Source organism: Mastigoproctus giganteus, chromosome 1 (assembly GCF_048544385.1).
Source record: "Mastigoproctus giganteus isolate SK-2022 chromosome 1, ASM4854438v1, whole genome shotgun sequence".
NCBI lineage: Eukaryota > Metazoa > Arthropoda > Arachnida > Uropygi > Thelyphonidae > Mastigoproctus > Mastigoproctus giganteus.
Genome location: NC_143575.1, coordinates 235,227,537 through 235,249,993, shown reverse-complemented (window position 1 = coordinate 235,249,993; position 22,457 = coordinate 235,227,537). Strand labels below are relative to the sequence as shown.

Here is a 22,457-nt window from a genome sequence, read left to right as displayed (position 1 = left end):
GCAAAAGGGTCTTCACCAAGTCACATTCACCGTGAACTGGTTGCTGTGTATGGCAAAAAGGTGATGACAAAGAAGCAGGTGTGTTTTTGGTGCAATGAATTTAAAGCGGGCCGTGTTGACATTGAAGATCGATATCGGGCGGGCAGGCCTTCATCGAGCAAGACAAAAGACATTTCGCGCATTAAGGGCATCGTTCTTGAAAACAGGCGAGTGGAATTGCACAAATAGTGAACGTGAGTAAGTCGACTGTTCACGAAATTGTTCACGATGCCCCGACAATTGTCAGAGGAGGACAAAGCAAAACGCATGGGGATGTCTGGAGAACCTGTTGCGATACAGCGACAGAGAGAATTTTCTCACTCGCATAGTCACAGCAGACGAACGTGGGTTCATCACTTTACCCCACAGAGCAAACAAGACTCCATGACCTGGAAACATCCACAATCTCCTGTGCGCAAAAAATTCAGAACTATTCCCAGTTTCCGAAAAGTCATGTCCACAGTGTTCTAGGATCGCCAAGGCATTCGGTTGGTGGATTTCTTGCCGAAGGGAGGAACAATCAATGCACACATATACTGTGCAACGTTGGAAAAACTGTAAGTCAACATTCGACGCAAACGACCAGGACTCCTGACAAGCGGCGTGATTTTGTTGCACGACAACGCAACTCCACACACTGCCCACACCACTCGTGAGTGGTTGCGCCTTAATCGTTGGGAAACTCTGTCACATCTCCCCTACGGTCCCGACTTAGCCCCTTCAGACTTCCATTTGTTCGGCCATCTGAAAAAATACCTTTCAGGAATGCATTTCACCGCGGATGAGGAAGTTCATCAGGCGGTGCGATGTTGGTCACTGCGTGTGGGCAAGGACTTCTTCAGCACTGGTATTGATAAACTGATCCATCGCTGGGACAAGTGCATCAATAAAACTGGAAACTGTGGAGAAGTGGCGCATGTTCAGTTATTTCTTGCTGTGTAATTTCAACTTCGTATTATTAAACATCATCGAGAGAAAAAATGTGTTACCTTACTTTTCAGAAACCTCTCGTAATAAACAACTTATAATACACTGCTATACAATGTTCTTGAACGATGGCCGTACAGAAAATGTTCAACACATTTAGTTGAATATACTAACAAGTATTTTATATTAAAGATTATAAATAACAGCCAGTAAATTGTTTCAGCTTTGACATCCAAACCTTCTTGTTATGAACAGTTTCGAATTGGAATACCTGTAGAGGTCCGGTCGACCATTGTTAGATACTTGTGAGACAGGTCCTCCGTAAGCTGTATCTTACAGCTTACGGAGGACCTGTCTTCAGTAATGGGAATCTTGCACAAAGGTATTCCAGTCGCAGTCGAGGGATGGAGCAAAGTGAGCATCTGAGTCTGGAGAAGTCTTCTGGAGAGATTGAGCCTGTTGAAGTGTAGTAATAATAAGATAGGATTTTCACGGAGAGAGCTTTGGACAATCCTTCAGAAGCAGACATCCCAAAAGTTAGGTTCACAGACCTCGTCAAGAAGAGGACTCTTCTCCACATTATAATCTGCAGAAGACGAATACTGCCTACTTCTCTTGCTATTGAGGTGTTGTGACACGCCAGGGGAAGGCAAAGTTTCCAGGAATTCCATCTAAGAAGTACTCTACGGGAATACTTTTTTGACTGTTGTAGTAGCTGACGCCCATATCTCTGAACCATACAGGATAGGTGGGTAGATGCATGACGTGATATATTTTTGGACGGTCGCCAGACAGCTGATATAGCATATAACTCCGTTTTTCCAGCAAAGCCGGACCGATTTCGTGAGTAAGAAGTCCAAAACAATTAGAGCGCCCAAATACCTTAATCCTGAAAAGTGTGTTTATGCGGCTCAAGCAATCCCATGGGATGTCCTTGAGGAATGCGATCCCGAACTCGGGATTGACCTGATGACAAGATGGATAGCCACTGTTTCTCTATGCTGCAACCATCACAGAGCATTCAAAGGCCTGGTGGAATCCAAAAGTCTATGAAAGTTTCCACGTTAAACAGAATTTGCACAAAAAGTGGAAAAACTCCGGCTCACCCTCCAGAACTGCTTATTCCCGAGCTAGGGCGCTTTTTATTCGGAACAAGAGGGAGGCGATAAAACTTCACCTAGAGGATACCATAAATAAGGGGAAGCCCTTCCATAGAATTCAATCAGAGGACGCCATTGACTCGCTCAATATGAGCAGCTGGCTCGACCATATAACTAGGTTCGCTGCTCAGCCAGAATCCACTACGTCAATGGAATTCCCAATCAATCCGATTTCGACAGACCCCTTAAATTCAGTTCATCTCACTAAATACCAGCTGATCGACGCAATGAATAGCTTAGCACCTACGGGCGCATCAGGTGCCGACGGAATTCCTCAGTTTATGCTGAAATTTCTCAGTACATTTGTTGTTGATCCTATCCTGTCGTTATTTAACAAGATCCTTAATCAAAAATTTTTCCTCCTATGTGGCATGTCTGTCTAGTAAGACCGCTGCCGAAAACACGCTCTGCTTCTCAGCCCAGTCACTTCCGTCCAATTTCCTCTGCATCATGCCTATTAAAGCTCTTTGAGAAATCTATTCTAAGAACATTAACCATCCAAATTATGCCACAACAGCTACCGCAGATCCACTATGCTACCCGGTCAAGATCCACTGCTACAAATATAGTCACCACCACTACCAAGATCCTCGAGGCATTTGAGCACCGTTCGGAAATCACCGTTACGTATATCGACGTCCAGGCAGCATTTGATTCCGTATCCGTTCACGCATTGGCAAGGCTACTACGTGAGTATTACCTCATTGGTGGAGACGTGCTCTGGTTTATTCAGACAAGGCTGGAGAACAGGACCATTATTGTTCGCGATGGCAATCTGCGCTATACCAGAACTATTACAGCTGGAGTCCCACAAGGCTGGGGTCCTGTCCGGAATCTTGTTCTCAGCTGTTCTCGTGCCATTTGTGACAGGCCGAACTGATATCCTCACCTTTGCCGATGACATAAAACTGTTTACTCCCATCAGCCCTGGAGACACTGCTGAATACATCAATACCTTAATCCTTCAGAAAATCCGGAACCTTGAGGCCTTCCTCTCCGGTTTCGGACTTCAAATCAATCCTGAGAAGTCAAAACAGTTGACTCTCTCTCTCAAACGGAGCCCAACAATAGTACAATCCATTTTAAGAGGATGCGCGATTTCTGCTATCCAACAACATACAGATCTGGGCGTTATTTTTGATCAAAAGCTCTCCTTTCTACCGCACATAGACCACTTGAAAATAAAGTTCTGTCGACTCCGGTGGATGATTAAACAACAACTAATGCACGTCCATGACGAGGCGGTTGGGTGCAGATATATTAAGACATGTGTTTATCCGGTCATACTCTATGGCGCCGAAGTCTGGACTTCAACTGCTACGACCCATCTTAGACGTATTTTCGCGGGGGAACTCTGGCTACTGAAGTGGACCATATGGAAATTTCGGCTTCCCCCTTCACCAAGGACAAGTGCAAGTGCCAGATGGCGGCAGCTCTCAACATCAGACGTCTTCCTGCCATTATTCACGAGAGAAGACTCGTCTTTGCTATCAAAATGATGGTCGGCATTATTTCAGTGCCAGATTTCTGGGCTAAGTGCGGATGGAGGATCCCGGTCCCAAGCCTTAGGGCTAATCCCCAGTCCTACAGGCCATTCCAAACCGGTTAAAGCTAACTGATCGTTCCTACCCGTGCAAATGCTGCAAGACACACAGTCCTTGGACGGCGACCTCTACAAATTCGCAGTCGAAAAGGAATATAGGCAGAAAGTACTCGGTCGACTTCCTTCCCAGGACCACGTCAGAGGACATTAGAACCTGCTCCCGGAGATCTATTCATCACTGCCTTGAATCTATCATCCCAATGTTCAAACCTCTCAGGAGTCATAATGCTTTTTTTTTTTTTTTGTGTTTATTATGTTGTGTGATTTCTTTTATGTAAACCCCGCGCTTGTAGCCGTGAAGGGAGTTGTATACAGCAATGTGCTTTCTGTATATAATAGAATTCTTCTTCTTCTATATGTAGATGGAAAAGCAACTTAATATCGAACCAGATTCCGAGATCGCAATGCGTTGACACGTTCTGAGTGTTGATATCTTCAATAGTGGAGACAATAGTAGAAGGGGATTTTTTCCGTGAAAATATAATCTGCCTTGATTTATTTGGGTTGATTAACAGGTTCAAAGGAGAAAGATTTATTTAATATGTTTTTGTAATGTTTAATTAAATAATTAACAGTAAAAAAAAACAGTGTTTACTATTGGATGGGTAAGTGGCGCAGCTGTCTTTTTTTTCTTGTTTTGTTTGTTTTAAGTATGATTTTTAAAATGTTCTGGTTGTATGAGCTTTCAAGATGCACGGATACCGGGTAGCTTTTACTATATTTGCACAGAGTCAGAAGATAAAAGAAATCATAAAAATAAAAATGCCCTGTTTTCCATTTCACACTTATTGTAGCTAAACTGCTAACAATAGCCTTATACAGAATTTATACTCTATATATAAAGATGAATTCAATCGTACAATGTTTATAGTAAAAAACTGTATTAGTTTTATGACATGGAATATTTTCGTCAGCAAATATCACAGAAGCTCATTTAATGTTAGGAAGAAAGTAATAATCAATATTATTAAGCAGTTTTTCTGCCAGCAATATACTTTATTCATTGTCATGATGATATTTGCTGGATTCAGAACTGGATCTAAAGCACATCGGTTATTGAAAAGCCATAATCCCACCTTGACATTTTAGGCTCAAGAAATCTTCGAATATTTTAATTTGTTTATTAAATATATTTTTAAAATGCTGCTAAGAAATATAATTTATTTTTTAAGATTTTAGCAGCGAAGACCTTTTTTTCTTTTTGAAATTTGACTTGTTGAATGTTCTGTGTATTCCTGAGCAGACAAAGTGGATGGCAGCGTCCCAATCCTTCCACGTGGCCGACACTCCTTCTCCTTTCGGTTCCAGCTCCCCGAGAGTTCCCTGCCGTGCAGCTTCGAGGCCAGGCCTTGTACAGTTCGGTACTACGTCAAAGTAACTGTAGATATTCCGTACGCTTCCCCGCCACAGGGGATGAAATATTTCACCATAATCGGACCACATATCGACTGCATGGATGAGCAGTATCTGGTGAGTACTTCCTCTCTCTTTCTTTCTCTCGGATCATGAATGCTCTACTGTCAGATGCGCGTGCACTTAACCTTCCTGTGACGTCATCGGGTTGCATCACCTCTCCGTGAATTCAATGGATTGTCATGGAGATGGGTATAAAGGGAAACTACGCAAGTTAATACCCGGCAGCCTCTTCTGACCTTCTTTCTTTCTTTCCGAAATAGTTCGCATGAATGTGGAAACTGTTTTCAGTGAAGTATGCCTTAACGTGTCCATGCAATGGAAAAATGTACGAAATACATTCCTTGTGTTCGTCTCCAAAATTTTAAAAATGCATAAAATTCATTTACAGATCGTTCTTTCTCTTTGTCTTGTTTTATTAAAGTCTGTTGCTTGGTTTATTCACTATAGCTACATTTGATTGCGCATGAACATTGTAGGTGCATTAGAAATTTGATGCTGATGTAATTTGTGATTACTATTCACATTTGCGAATTATTTCTGTTAGAAAGTGTATTATTACAGTAGGCCCTCGATTTAACGGACTAATTGAGGGAAGGGGTGTCCGATATTACCGAAAGTCCGTTAGATCGAATGTATTTTAAAAACATATATTAACAACGAACTTACAATGTACAGAGTGTATTAAAATGATATTATAATGTATAAGTATGAATAAAATATTATTATAATGTACATTGAGTAATTTATACACGCCACTAAATCATCTGTTAAAAATATAAAATTAAATTTACTACAGGAACCAAACTTTATTTTAATTAAACACGTCAAAAACTATACAATGTAACTAATGGAGTGTCCCCCCCCCCCTTTTTATTTTCTTAAAGCTCTCACAAAGTTGGTTTCACTGTGAACATTACTTTTTTCATTTAAATCCATTTTAGATGGGGGAAAATACTTTAAAATTCATAAACTCCATTGAATAAAAAACATACAAAAAACGTTAAAAAAAGATACGTAATATTAATATTAACTTAATTGAAAGAATCACAATTTTCAGAGTCAGAAATAACTGTCATGTGGAGGGAGAGGTGTTAATTCCTTGATGGTAGAGGGTTCTGGTGAAACAGGTCCAGGTGATGAAGTGGTCTTGAGGAAATCATCAAGCTTCCGTTCCCTTACACCTTGGTGCTGCTTCCTTATTACTGTAGATCGAAATTCTCTAAAATGTTCATAATAAGGAAGCACATCAGGGTCTGATGATTATTCAATAGAATGTATGATGTCATCCATATATTGTCTTATAACAGACAATTTAGGATGAGGTGCAACTAATTCTTCGTCTTTGTCATGGCGCCTTCGTAGCCAGGTGGGAAGGAGCAGCAGTGCATAGCACACGCTTCTTGATTAGACCGGGGTTCGAGCCCGTCACCACCAAATACGGAGAATGCGGAAAGGTCAGGGAATGACCACCGCATATCCCGGAGCAATATGGCCTTAGTTGCTAATGCTCCTAAAAACCTAATAACAAACAAACAAACAAACAATCGTCTTTGTCATCAGTAACGTCCTCTTGTTCTCCACGAAGAACATTTTCCGCAATCTCTCCCTCAGAAAAAATATGATAGTCCGGATCACCTTCATCATTTTCGAGCCACTGTTCCACATCATTCTCAGTCGCATTTTTGTTGCCGGTCCTCAGAAGAGTGTTCCGAAAATTAGACGTCTCAACTCCCTCTTTGGCGCCTCCGTAGCCAGCTGGGAAGGAGCAGCAGTGTGTACCACACGCTTATTGATTAGACCGGGGTTCGAGCCCGTCACCACCAAATATGGAGGATGTGGAATGTCAGGGAATGACCACCGCATATTCACAGAGCAATATGGCCTTAGTTGCTAATGCAAATCAACTCCCTCAAAGTCCATTTCAAGTTCTACGTCGTACAACAACTTCTTCCAAGCATTGACCAAGGTAGTAATCTTCATATCTTTCCACGCAGCTGCTAAGTTGAAGATAGCAGATCTGATGTTCTATGCATGTAAATTTTGCAGTGTTCTGGTGCCTCTTGTAGCTTCTTCTGCATCTTCTGTTTCTTCCAAAACAACCATCACCTCTTCCAAAACCTTCTTCTCATACATCCTCTTACATGCAACGATTACACCCTGATCCATCCGCTGTATCAGTGAAGTAGTGTTAGGATGCAGAAAAACACATTTAATTCTGCCATCCCTGCTAACTAACCTCTCAGCATTACGGTGAGCGGGTGCATTGTCTAGCAGTAAAACAGCCTTTATTTCATGATAAGGAATTTTCAGCATATCTGTCTGATAGCGTCTCAAATCAGACAGATGTGCTGTCTGATGTGCGACGCTATTAAATATAAATAGGTTCTAAATTTTTCGTTTAGGACAGAATTTTTTTGTCCGTTAAATCCGACGTCCGTTAAATCGAGGGGTTACTGTATATACTTTATTTGTTTATTATTACTATCACCATATTTTCCGTAGTAGTAAAAAACTACAGAAGTAGTGTAAATGGCATCGATTTAATTGTATCTCATATTGTGACCTAGGTACCTATCCGCCCACCGACGATAGGCCACAAGCCTTGAAACAGTGCCGTCTGGTGGTGGTATCCCCCGAGAATAAGTAACAATTGTCTTCTCCATTGGTGAAGCGTTACTTGTTCGAGGTAGTGCAATACATGGTAATTCGTTGTGAAGGTAGTCACAATATGAGATACAATTTACACTTTATTTACAATTTATGCCATTTACACTACTTCTGTAGTTTTTTACTACTACGGAAAAATATGGTGATATGTCACTGATGATATTCTTATAGCGAATTACCAATCCGTAGCCTATTACGCCTTGTGTGTTCATTTTTTAGTTTATTTGTTTATGCAGATCATAACGAATGCAAAAGCGATTAATAAATGTATAAGCAATAATGTGCATTCCCATTCCAATTTATTAGAGAATTGGCGTTCTGATATCCGCATGATTTCTGTTGCAGGAATATGAAATAGCCTGTGAGGTGATGGGCCACCTGGTAATGAGAGACTTATATGTCAGCGTCTCTGTCGGTCTTCAAAAGTGTGCTACGGCAAAGGCAGACACATCAGAGCATTGGCGGAGTTCACCAGTGAATCGACTTAGTCAGTGTCAGGGATCTTTAGTAAGTGGCTAGTGATGAAGAAAACCAGCAGCAAGAACAAGTCCGGCTCGGAAGAAGATATTCTATTTAAGAGATGGGGGGTTCTTCTTTCTGCCTGTCCGCCATGTGCGCAAAAATTGGAAGTCAGCATTGCAAATGTGACAGGAATTAGGGAAATAATCAGTGGAACACTAAAAGCACTTGAAGTGATCAGATAAATCGCGGTTCATAGTGTTTAGCACTGATGGAGGTGCATGAAGGTGCTGAGGAAGCAATGGCTTCTAAATAATTCTAAATACAACTTGTTCTCTATGCAAACTGTTGATGTTCTGCTATATATCGGAAATAGGGACTATCTTCGTGGTATCGCACTGTGCCTTTCGTTATTCTGGAAGGCCTGAGTAGAATATGTATCTTCGCATTCTCGTGGCCCCATAATGCTGCTGATGGTGTACACCGAAGGCAATGAGATTTCCCAAGATGAGAATGTTAGTTTGCAAGGAGTAGATTGTGCAGGAATGGTATTAAAATCATTACAGCAGTCAGCATCTACCACAGCCCATAGTTACTGGACATGAATCTCATCCGGGCAGTTGGAGAATTTCACTGATGAGGGGTCTTTCTTGAAGAGAAATGAAATAACATTATAAGAGATATCTGTGCACGCCTAATCGGATCTGTGCCACGCCATGTCAACTAAATGTTGTTCTTAGTGCTGTTAGATGCATTCTCTAATATTTTGGTAGGGTATTATATAATAAGCATTGTTTACATTGCTAACTATGTAGAAAAATGCCTTGAAATTGATCAGAATGTATATGTGTTCGAATTTCTGTCCAAATATTATAGGAGGGAATATATGCCGAAAGCCATGTGGATTAATTTAACACTTTTAGAGAGGGGGTTTTTAGCAGCGTGGTTGCCCTAGTAGTTAGAAGGAATCTATTTTGTAGAGATGGACCACCTTTATTTAAAGGTGTTCAAAGTAAATAAATTTTCTGTTTATACTCCGGGACGACTAAACAGTCAGAGGAGTTAACAAGATAGACAGAATACAAGAAACAGCACCGTATTCAGCAGTCACGGGCTTGAACCCCGGTCACTCAAGGCACGTGTACTTATGCACCCGCGCGCCTGACCACTAGGCTACGGCGGCCTTTTTAAAGTAATTAAGTAATGCTTACGTCTCAAGTGTTCTTGTTTGTTGCTACACTTTCTTATATGGCAAGATGTGTGCCAAGCCCTCGTGGGTAGCACAGTTAGCATAATCATCGACCCCCACCCATACCGAGTGGAAAATCTTGTAGAGAGTGGGAGGTCATATTCCACTTTATATGTCCAAGTTTCGAGACCCAGGTAAAAGAGACATCGAGCTCTTGAAAGGGCAGAGGCGCAACCCATTTGGTGGGATCTCCAAAAGCATCCGTATTCGAAAAGCCTTAAATGTGGGCTACAGAGCTTGGCAACTAGGCACCTTAGAAGAGACCATATTGGGGTCTATAATGGCTCTGTGACGGTATAATAAAATGAATGAGGGCGAAATTTTTATTGTTATAAATGCTTTCAGGACATTAATTGAAATTATGGGAAAGAGGTGTAGACTAGTTTGCTGGACGTTTTCTTTAATCCATCGAGTTTTTGGGGTTGACAACTTGGAGAAGTTCAAAGGTTAGCTGGACAGTTATCTGCGTGACGAGGAAAACACGTAGGTAGTTAAAATAATTTTTTAAAAATATATTTATGTATTTTTTATTTATTTTTTGACTATTGCAGAAAAAACCCGTGACTTCATTTCACTATATAGTTAATACAAATTACATGGAGGGCTCAATAAATTCCTTCCTTATGTTTAAACCTTATTAACTGTAGACGTACGTGTGGTACATCTTATAATTTGTAAGCGAAGTATAATAGATAAGACATTCTTTTAAGCCATAATAATTTTGGATAGGGATGAGAAAGAAGCTATCTGTAATATATATATATACAAGGTGTCTCAAAAATATTGGTACAAACGTTTAGGGGAGGTAGGTAACATCTAAAGGAATGTGAATCGCATAGGAACCCATAACCGGAAACGTCACCGTAAGTCAGTACACGGCGCTGTTCATCCGTTCGGGGGAGGGAAAATTTCTGGTTTACTCATTCAAGCAGTAGTCGCCGCACGAAGAGCATGCATCGATATACGAACTGTGAGTTGGCAGACATGCACCTAGTGTATGGATTAGCAGAGGGCCCACACGGTGTGCGCCCCCATGCGGCACAACATCGCTTCGCAATAAATGTGTGGGCAGGTATGGTCGGTGACTGCTTAGTCGGCCCATACCTGTTACCATCCCGCATGAACTCCGCTAAATATTGGATCTTTCTTGTACAAGTTCTACCAGGGTTACTTGACAATGTTCCAGCAAATGTGAGACGCAACATTTGGTTTCAACATGACGGGGCACCTGTCCATTATGGAAGGTGTGTTCGTGACCATTTGAACAGGCGTTTTGGGCGTCGATGGATTGGCCGTGGTGGACCCGTTGCCTGGCCCGGCCCCCACGCTCACCTGATTTATCGAGCCTTGATTTATTTCTGTGGGGGCCCTCAAATTTATCGTGTATGAATCGCCTGTGGAGACGGAAATGGATCTCGTGGCGAGACTTGTCTGCGCTGCTGCTACTGTCAGAGAAACTCCAGGTGTGTTCGACCGTGTCCGCCAATCCATGCTGCGTCGGTGTCACGCATGCATCGCGTCTCATGGTGGAACCTTCGAGCATCTATTGTAACACCATGAAATGCATCCATCTCGTAATCCATTGTTAATATTATGTCAAGTAAATGTTTGCCAATAATTACTGTCTTTTGTCATTTCTGCTTCTTGTGCCTCTGCTACTACTTTCCCGTGACCTTTCCGTCTCCAAAGGGATGATGCACTTTCTTCAAAGAAAGGGCATCAACCCTTAAAATTGTAATTGTCGTCCGAATAACGTAAATATATGGCAATATTTCTTACAGATTGCATCAGATAAGATTGACACGCATAGGTGATGACGTAATATTGCATCAGCTGTACAAGCACGCTCTGCAAGAGTTGCAGTCATTCCTTGCTTGTGTCAGGATGGCGAGTTACGTGCAGTTGACGCCACGAAGAAAGAGTGCTATTGTTGCTTTACGTGAGAAAGGATGTTCTTCCCTTCATATTGCTTATCGAGTGTCTTGTGATCAATCGACAGTGAGTAGATTTCTTTCCAAACTCAAGAATACTGGTTCTGCTGATTGGAAAAAAGGAATCGGACGCAAACGAGTCTCTACGCCAAAACAGGACCGCGTTTTGAAGCGCTTATACCTTAAAAACCTTCGTCATCTGAGTTGAAAACAGAATGGGAAGAAGATACAGGAGTGGTAGCAAGCGCAGTAACAGTTAAAGACTCTTCAAAAATGGACTTGTAGTCCCTCGTCCTAAGAAGAAACCCCCTCCTCACACAAAAAATGAAAAAGGCCCGATTAATTTGGCTTAAAGAGCATGTCAAATGTACCCCGAGCAGTGGAAGTCAGTTATTTTCTCGGATGAGAAGAAATTCAACCTGCATGGCTCTGATGGGAGACAAACGATTAGCCGTACACGTGGTGAAGAATACCATCCAGACTGCATGGTGTCTACTGTGAAATTCCCTATCAGCCAAATGATATTTCGTATCGTGGAGTAGGTAACTGCAGTTTATAAAAGGTTCCTTAAATGCCAATGGATACCTGGCTATATTGGAAGGTAAATTGCTGCCAACCATTAGAGACCATTTCAACCTGCCAAGTAACTACATCTTTCAGGACGACTCTGATCCTTGTCATCGGGCGAAAAGTGTAAGTAGGCACTTCTGTAGTTACTTTAGCTTCATTTCTGTATTAGAGGTTCGACAGTAATGCGTTTACATTTGTTACAGGTGAAAAATGCTATGGTTGTAAGAACGGTACATTACAACTCTTATCTGGCCAGGAAACAGCCTGGACCTGAATTCTATAGAGAATTGTTTGGCATCGTGTGGAATCTGAAGTTGCCAGAAAGAAACCAAACATCCTTCGTGAATTTCAGGAAGCCATAATTCGTGTTTGGAACCAAGAACTATCAGTTGATTATCTTCAGAAATTGATCTTGTCAATGCCTTGACGGTGTGCTGCTGTCATCAGGGCAATATTCAACTAAATATTAGTTTGCACCTGGTGAACTTTTCATTTTGTTTTCCATTTAAAATGATAAACTGAAGCAAATTGAGGGCTTCTCATAACATTTCATGCCGACCGGGCTAGCCGAGTGGGTAAAGTACCTACCCGGCAACCCAAAGGTCGCGGGTTCGATTCCCGCCTCGGGCTTGGATCAAAGTACTGCAAAAAAACCGTGGGAGGTGCAATATGGCCACAGAAGCCGATGCGCCAACAACTATAAAAAAAAAAAATAAATAACATTTCATCCATAATTGTCGCGTTTACCAAAACTGTTGTATAAAGGTTGCAAATGCTCATTTTGGAACATTTTGAGAGCACCTGTCAAATATTACTTAGCTTTGCCTTAACTATTAATAAATATCTTTTGTTTATATTTCTATTATGGCCGTGATTCAGTGTAGCCACGTGTTCTGGAGCTCCTGAATGTTGAGTTATTTTAATGTGTTTAAAGTGTTTTCTTCCACCGGAAAAGTGTACCAGCTCAAAGAACTTCGCATAAGGATTACGTGGGTGAGAAATTTTTGTTATTACGAGGGTTATCTTGTCTGAACTCTCTCGTCATCTACAGCTGTAAAGGGACATTTCTTCGGAAATAAAATTGATATTAATAATAATAATAATCCATTTAGGCTTAGCATTCTGCTAAGGCTAAACGTGTTAGACGTGTTTGATTCAGCTTCTGCTTTATAGTGATTTTAAGTAGTTTTTAAAGGGCATCTTTATAAAATCTGTGTTCTGACATGTTCCTTAAATGACTCTCAAGCAGCTTAGATGGTTTTTATGAAGTCTTCATCAAGATAAAGTACTATTTATTTAAGCTTAAATTTTTAGTGTGCAACGTTACTCTGAGCCTTGTTTTGCATAGCTACAAATAGCAACGTTATTGACTTTTGACTTGAAGTTCTTACCGTGACTCAAAGCTGTTCGTGACTTTGGTAGTGTTCCTGCTTTTGTAAAGTCCTGCAGCCCTCTAACAATTTTTCAGTTAGCCACTCCCACGTCCAAACTGTCTTCTCCAGGCTTAATACTCTTCTCTTCGATTCCTGCTGTGTCAATAACGGCTCACTTGCTTATTTGTTTCATTCTGTTTGCTGACATTTAAAGCCATTCTCAACTCTTCAACATGCCACCTAAAAAAGCGGTTTCATGCAATATATGTCAAAAAACAGTACGAAATTGGGTTATCTGCAAGGGAATTTGCAGTATGGTTTTTTGTGATGCGTGTTCATTAATAAAGAACTTTTCTAAATCCAGTAATTTAAAAAGTAATTTCAGATGCCCTTCATGCAAAAGTGCTAACAAGGGAAGTGCAAACTTACAGTCTCCTAGTCAGCATAAGCTGGATTCCCAGGATACCTCAACAGATGCTGATCTCCTTAGCAACGTTGACCATCCCTCTTCTCCCCCCCCCCGTCAATATAGTTCAATTTCCTAAGCCCTCAGACCATACAAGGAAGTCAACTAAAGATGCCTCCGCCCAAACGGATGACGCTTCCTCTCTGTCCCCCCTGCCTTCAACAGCCCCAAACAATGATCGCCCATTTGCTTCCCTGGAACAAATGCTGAGGAAACAATTTAGAGAAAATGAAGATATTAAACAGCATCTTTTTCGAATTGAAGATCAGCAATGTAAATTCTACCATCTGCTTCTCGAACTAAAGGCTATGGTCGAAAGCCATCCAGTGCCTCACCCTTCTTTTCATCAGGCTTCTGCAGTTCCAGTCCTCAGTCCAGATGCTGAAGAATTTGTTCCAGAAAAAACAGCTGCGCGACCCCAAAAATCAAGCTCTAGCTCTCTTTCTGTCCGAGAACACAATCGTGCTTCCTCGCAACGCGTTGACACAGGCAGACAACCGATATCTACCACTATTAGTAATCAACAAAAACCGAGAAATCTGTATGTGCACTGTCAAAATGATCGCTCTGAGCAATATCCTGAAGTGCTTTCCCATAATGGCTTGCTTACAAACTCCCCAGGTTTTAAGTTTCCCCGCAGAAACAACAGATATGCAAGCATAATAGGAACAAGAAATATGCAGTCCTGTATTAAAATTAGAAACAGAAATAGTTCGACGCCTAGAAGTAGTAACATTTTTGTTAGCAGGCTAGACCCCAATACTACTTCCCAGCAGATGGACCAGCTACTATTAGAACTAGAAATTCCAGGTAGAGCATTCAAAATAAGAACGAAATATCCCACATATTCATCATTTAGAATTGAGATAAAGAATTGTGACCTACAACAATATCTAAATCCTGATATCTGGCCAAATGGTCTACTCGTCATGCCATTTTATGGAGCTATTGGAGGATCGGTCAACAACTCTAGTGAAAAGGTACCAACTAATTCTCAATCTGCTGAATTCTCTGCATAGCTAGAGAATAATATTCCTAATTAATGCTCATCCTAATCCATCATTTAACTTGCCACCTAATACATCTGTTTGCAAACATCCTTCTAACACAAATGTCCATCTCAACATTTTTCTTCAAAATGTAAGAAGCATAAAAAATAAACTGTCTACGCTTATTTCATTAATGGTTGAAGAATCGCATGACATCATATGTTTAGTTGAAACGTGGATGCAGGAATCTTTACAAGATGTTTTCCTACTGCCGAAGAATCTCAGCTACACGCCATTCATGACATCAAGAATTAATCGTAGAGGTGGTGGGACAGCAATAATTGTAAAATCCAATTTTAAAATTTTGAACACATACAACTCTAATACTTTCAACTTTGAAGGAATTTCCCTACTAATCCAAGTTGAGGATTCTCTGCTTCAAATTTATAATATTTATATTCCGCCTGGACCTACTGATGACATCATTAATGAAGTAATAACCTGGATCACTACTGTTCTTAAGCCTCAAACTAACATAATTATAATGGGCGACTTTAACCTTCCCCTGCCCAAATATAATCTACAAATGAAGCTGCTGTCCGACTCATTTTTAGTTCTAGGAGCTAAAAAAATCAACATCCCTGTTACAAGAGGTAATCAAGCGCTTGATCTTGTATACTCTAACTTTCCACTGCATGAAAAACTTAGTACTAACATTACATTTAAATCTGACCACAAAAGTATAGAACTGCAAGCAACAATTTGCTGTGGGAATCCTCGCCCCCCTCTGGAAATCACTAAAAAATATCATCAATTAAATTCCTTCAGAAAGAAAAGTTTTTGCAGCTCTTAAAATTCTATCCATGGAATTCTCTCAAAAATATTCCTATACAGGACGCCACCTTTCTTCTTATAAAATGGCTGAATCAACTGAAAACAGAGTCGGCATCCAAACTTGTTAGAATATCTTCTCACTCCAAACCTTGGTTCAAATCCCACTTGAAACCTTACTTTAAAAGTAAGCAAAAATATCACAGACAGTGGAAGAAATGCGGCACTTCATCAGCACACATAAAATATAAAAAGAGCAGAGCTTTGTTTCAACTCAAAAAAATTCAGTCATACAAAAATTATGTTATGTCCACGCTAAAGCACAATAAAAGAGCACTTTCTACAAAAACAACAGCTACCTTACAGCACGATCTAGTTTCTGAATGGATAAGATGCAATATGGAAACAAGCAGATCTGACATTTTCACTGAAGGTATACAAAACAGATTTATAGCATTTAATTCCTATGAACAAGCAGACAAAGTGCAACATGATGTGTCTCCGGATCAAGCCCTGCTAATTAACCAACTTGTGAACAAGAATACAGTTCAGCGTGCAGTTAACCAAATACGCCTTGATAGTAGTGAAGGTCCTGACGGCATCCCTGGTTTTATTATTAGATTGTCCAGCGTATACATTATTGATTCGTTAGTGCATATAATTTCCAGGTGCATCTGCCAGCCATTCCTTCCAAGACAGTGGAAAACTTTCAGGATTACGCTGATTCCTAAAAAAGCTTGCAGAAATAACCATCCCGGCCATCGACCAATTGCTGTTTCGTCAATAGTTACTAAAATTATTGAAAAAATCATGCTCCCATATCTTTAACATGCAATCTTCGCTAATGCGCCTGTCAGTATGCATTTTGGTCCTAGAGGGCGCTCCACAACAACAAGCCTAGCTGACACCATTGTACGCATCCAAACTGCGTTTCAAGATAAGGCACAATGCGATGTATTTTATTTTGACATCAAAGGTGCTTTCGACAACATAGATCTCAAAAAAGCTTTTCAAATACTAAAAAATCATTTTCTCGTTGACACAATGATTATTTCCTATCTTCAATACAGCCTAAATCGCAGACTTCTCCTCTTCCCCACTAGTACTGACAATATTCTCGTCACAACCTCAACAGGCATTCCCCAAGGAGCCGTTCTCTCCAGTACTATATTTTCAGCATCTCTTCAACCACTTCTACAAGAAAATCCAAATCTACTGGCATATGCCGATGATTTAAAGTTATTTATAATCTCCAAAGCCAGTGATGATATTCGCAAAGTTATCAATGATGCGAATTCACAGATTTGTGAAATCATCGAGTACCTGAAAGATCTCAATCTGAATATAAATGCAAGCAAATCTGCTCAAATTACTTATTCCCTTCAGAAACAACCCAACCACATAGAAATAAAAATTGCAGATGTCCCAATCCCAAATGTTTACGCTCACAAAGACCTTGGAGTTGTTTTTGATAAAAATCTCTCCTTTAATGCCCACTATTTATATGTTGCTCAAAAAATTCAAAAAGCGAAATGGTTAATCAAACAAGAAACAGCAGCGATTCAAGACAGAAAAACAGTCATTAAGCATGTTCAAAGATGCATCTTTCCCATTCTGTCCTATGCTTCCGAAATCTGGTCTGGTGCTCAAGAAATTCCTTGCCCTAGAATATTGGGTTCTTAGAGGGCTCAATAGTAAGCTTCGTTTTCCCCATACAATATCCAGGCAACAGCTTTATAAAAACCTAAAAACAAAGCCTCTGCAACAGATGTTCAACGAGTCTGGAGTCATGCTTCTTGCAAAGTTAATCACCTCTGCATGCGATTCACCAAACCTAGCCAATATAATAGCTATCCCCAACAGGGTAAATTCAAGAAACCAGCAATTCAAATCCAACCTCTCCAGGCTCAAACAAATGGACAGAATGTTCCCCAATGCATCTCTTCACCTCATAAATCATCACAACATTGATTGCAACAGGTTAATCAACTCTGAAGCCTACAAGAGTCAGATCTCCGATAAAATGAAGAAAAATAATCCAACCCAGTAATTGCAACTGAAAGCCAAATGTCCTGTTCTGCAATTTTTTTAAAATTCATAACTAAAATTCTTAGGCATTGTTAATATCTATATAAAATCTGCTATGTACATATACTCTATTATTTTATTCATTCCTGTTGTATTTTTACCTGCCCCTAGCCATGTGCTGTGATGGGCTTGCTGTATTTGCAATAAATGAATATTTATTTATTTATTTATTTATTTGTGATGCTAGTCATTAATGTAACATACCATTGCGAAAAAGGGTTAGAAATGTGAAATTCCTAGGTTATGCACTTTCTTTGAACACCCGTGTGTGTATACATATATATATATACACACACACAAGAATGACGGCTTTTATTTGTATATAAATTATAAGAAGTTTCATTTATAAATTAATAGTAGTTCTTAAATTTCAGACGTTGTAAATATTTGGAAAATGGCAGCAATGGAGAAAAAAGTTAAGTGTGCTTTTATGGCTCTCGTAGTATAAGTTGTACGTATTCATAGTATGCACCAGTTCAACTATGGCCTAATTGTTTGTTCTGCGAGATGAATATGAGTTTTCGGTAGGTAAAATCACACTCATCTAAACGGGGAGTATTTCTCGACTTTGGCCCGAAATACGATTCGAACCCGAGCTCTTTCTGCACGATTTGGGAGAACACCGACTATAACCACTGTTCTTCCTACGAGAGAGTGCCACTCTAGAGGTAACATCATTAAACACCGCCAGTATTCATTTTATAAAGCATTGACATATAAAATTATGATAAATGGACTTCAAGGAAATAGACCAAACACGAAGTCAGAAAAAATCATTACCTTCAATCAATGTGAGGAAAATGCAAAGGCAGTTTGCACACACGTTCCATCCGATAATGGACCAGGGAAAGAAACAGCTTTATTGATCATAGCACGGCAGTTGAGGGAATGTTCGTGTAGAAGATTCTTATTGCGTGATAATGATGTGAGATGCTGTCATACGAGCAAGTCTCATTAGAAGGGAAAACGGTGGCTGACACAGTTGCTCCGCGTCTAGGTAGTTCAAGGTCAGCCGGAGGAAGGAAATGCCATTGTATAGTACGTTTCTTCCAGCTGCGAGCAAATTCTTTCTAAATCTGTAGACAGCGTTTTCGCCCTTACTAAATCACATTTCTCCATATTCTGTCCTGAAGGATGCAGCGCCTGCTCTTTTGTGAACGAAAAATCCAAAACAGAAAATAACTTCCTGAATTATCGAAAGATTTCAGGATTTTTTCCCTTCTTGTTTATTGATTAAAACTACATTGAGCGGTTGAAACATTCAATTCATTATGAGAACTGAGCGCCATCTGGTGTAACAGCTAAATTATATTCCATTACAGTGTGCGGAAATAAATACTTTCAAGTGTAACCTCTGGCCTAATGATCAGGCTAGTCGTCATGTGGCCTTCTACTTCTCCCTCCTCTTTCCCCCTCCGGATGTATATACGTTGCCGCAAATAAGTGATTGTAAACGAAGTCCCCCTCTCTCAAAGAGGAAACTCGCAACCAACCGACCTCTATCTCTCCAACCAACGTAGTTTTTGCTTCACCATGACAACATCAACATCCCACATTTCTATTTAGTCTTTACCCAGACGTTGCTATAACGACGAAAAGGTCTGGCCGTGCGAAAGTGCATGCCATCTAAAATATACATCGCGTTCTTCGGAATGCGTGTTATTTGCTTAGCCAAAATGGGAAGCCGAGATTTCATAATTAGCGATCCTTCGAATAATGGCTTCGAGGAAAAATTATTTTTAGGAATGTAAGGGCCTCTGAGTCGTCGGCAGTATGCAAGGATTAGTTCTCGGTATAGAGTGAACACAAGGAAATGAATAAGAAACTTTAAATATCAAGCTCCGGAAAGACGAGGTAGAACGTAAGAAACCTGATAATGATAGCATCACACTGCTGACGCCATGTTTGACTGCTGATTGTAGACAGAGAAGATGCAGTCTTCACTGTTCTGTTCATATAGCAGCCTATTTATTGTAAAAGTTCCCTACATCGTATCTTTTGTACAAATTAATGCATAGCAAGACAACACGTTAGCGTATTTTCTTAATGCATTAATAGGACCGAAACTTTGGCAATCGAAAATAAGATAAATATTATTAGGATTTGTATTAACAGATCATGGGTCAGAAAAACAACAGAATGACTTAGGGTTGGCATGAGATGACAGACTATTGTTCAAGTAACACTATGCCAGAGCGAAAATCAAAACCCTTGCAGCCGTTTGGGCGATTAGGCATGGCAAGTAGGCATTACTAAATAGCAACTGCTAGCCAACTACTGTATATTCAAACATTCCTGGTGCCAATGCATGGGCGTCACAGTCTGATCACTGTCACAAAAACCCTGTCTGCGCCTGGTAGCCCAGTGGCATCATCATCGTCCTTCTCACACCGGGTGGAAAAGGCCCGAGTTCGAATCCCGTGAATGACGCGAGGAATTTTTATGGGCTCTTTTCACTCCGTAGCTGAGTTAGTCTGTCTCATTCGTAGATAGCAAGGTCCCCCCCCCGGGAAATCGGAGTTTTTTTTATCCAGCAGACAGGAAAATTGACCAGAGAATTGGGCCATACACTACACCCTTCTGAAAGGTTGACGCCATCTGACCACAAAAATCTGATCACAGCACGTTGTTCACTAACGGTGTAATTGGAAAGCGGAGCCGACATGATTACACCTCGACTGTATAAAACACAGTGATTTCAGGCAACTGACAACACAGGTGTACACTTGTCTAACAACATGTGATGCTTTAGGAGCATGTTCTGAAATGGGGTATTAGTTTTACACACAAGTTGCCTTTACTTCTTGATTTACCCTTGTGTGCGTGCGTGCGCACGCATGCACATAACCTACCTAATACCATGTTGGGCCATCGTTCGCACGAATAGCAGCCGCTGTTCGCCTAGACATTGACTCTACTAGATGTCTGAAACATCTGTAGGGATCTGAAGCCAATACTGCTTGCTGTGCTCTCCACAAAGTCGAAATAGATTACGGTTACATGTCCATACGCCTCACCTCCCCCTTCCAATACATCCCACAGGTGTTCAATTTGATTGAGGTCAGGTGAATTTGGAGACCATTCAAGTTGTGTAATATCTTCACTGTGTTCCTCGAACCACTCGTGCGCAGTGCGAACCAGATGACACAGCGTATTATCGTCTTGTAAGATCCGTTTCTGTCCGGGAAAAACTGCAGCATGGCAGGGTGCACATTGTATCCTAAGAGCTGCCAGTATGTGGACATGTATTGTGTCTTGTGTAAGGCGCCCCCTAAACGTTAGTTTATCTCCGCCATGGTTATCTGTGATGATATACAAAATATAGCGATCACCAGGAAGGCTGCTTCCCAGTACCCATCCACGCCACGAGGAGGCAGGCCCAGCTATACATGTACTAAATTAAATATAATATTACCAGCACCCATAGGAAGAAGCGCAAGTCGCGTATGGGTGCAGCAGTCTCCTATAATCACGTACGATGGTGAAGACCACAAAGGATCCCATATCCACTGCAGAAAGTGTAATGCCAGCTGCCAGTAGACCTCACGAGTGAAATGTTCGTCCGTACGCACTAGGGTAGTAGTTCTTGCCAGCAAAACGCGCCCCGTATTACGCAACCGCCGCCACAAGCAGCAAAGCAACGGGCACAAAGTGGCAGGAGTGCTGTGACTCGGGGGAGAACTGAGGGGGACGATTCTCCAACGCATCACAGCTTAAAAAAATGTACAACTTGTGAAATGTTTGCCGAACTCTCTGGAACAGAACATGATCTAGCCAAGGAGGATGTCTTGGTGTGTGCCAGGTGTAGAGAGTGTCTAGAAATTAAGCGTCAAATTAAGCAGGGTATGTCTGCCAGGGGCAAAAGTTGATGATGTTGTGAAGCATATATCATCCTTTAAGGGCACAAAGGGTGATATTGTTGTACACGTTGGCACCAATGACAAGAGTAGGAGATATACACATTTACTTAACAAGTACAAGTTGCAAAAAAAGTCATGAGTTAGGGTTAAATTTTAAAGTGTCTGCAATTCTGCCCAGACACAATATGAGGGAGTACATGATGAGAACCTTATCAATCAATTCGGCCTTGAAGGAAATGTGCAAAGCTCATGAGGTAGAATTTTTTTCAGCATGGTGTCTGCTTGTTAACCGGAGGGACTGCTTCTACAGGGATGGGATACACTTAAATAGAAAGGTTGCAAGAATATTTGCTGATGCTATCGAGGCAGTGTTAAGTGGGTCGGAAAACTGCTAGCTTGGGGGATTCACAGACTAAAAGATTAAAAGTAGCCGCAGACAGAGTTGAAGGTAATTCTTGCACTACTTCTATTAGAATAAGCAGCGGCCTGGAGCGAGGGGTGCTGGGGGTTATCAGGGACTGATGGCAGTCATCGTGAAACAGGTGGGTATATGGGATGTGTTAGGGTAACTAAGAATAAGAATAGGTGCATGTATACCAATGCTAGAAGAATAGTAAATAAATTTGATGAATTTGAAGTGTTGGTCAAAACATCAAAGGCGGATATTGTTGGGATATAACAGACGTGGTGTCACACTGATATTAGGAATGCAGAATTGGAATTTGGGGTGTACAATGTGTAAAGAAAGGATAGACAGGATAGGAAGGGATGAGGTGTCATTCTGTTAATAAAGAAAAACATAAAATCAAAAGAAGTGCATCCAGTTGAT

At 40.8% G+C, this 22,457-nt stretch overlaps 1 protein-coding gene across 1 annotated transcript in view; it reads left to right on the top strand.

Annotated features, from left to right (window-relative positions):
* The window catches only part of LOC150091656 (arrestin domain-containing protein 2-like), a 149,741-nt gene that overhangs the window by 51,610 nt on the left and 75,674 nt on the right, over positions 1 to 22,457 (top strand). Inside the window, exon 4 of the mRNA XM_090369152.1 lies at positions 4,973 to 5,199. Within this exon, the coding sequence (XP_090225278.1) occupies positions 4,973 to 5,199 (227 nt within the window). The remainder of the gene's footprint in view (positions 1 to 4,972; positions 5,200 to 22,457) is intronic.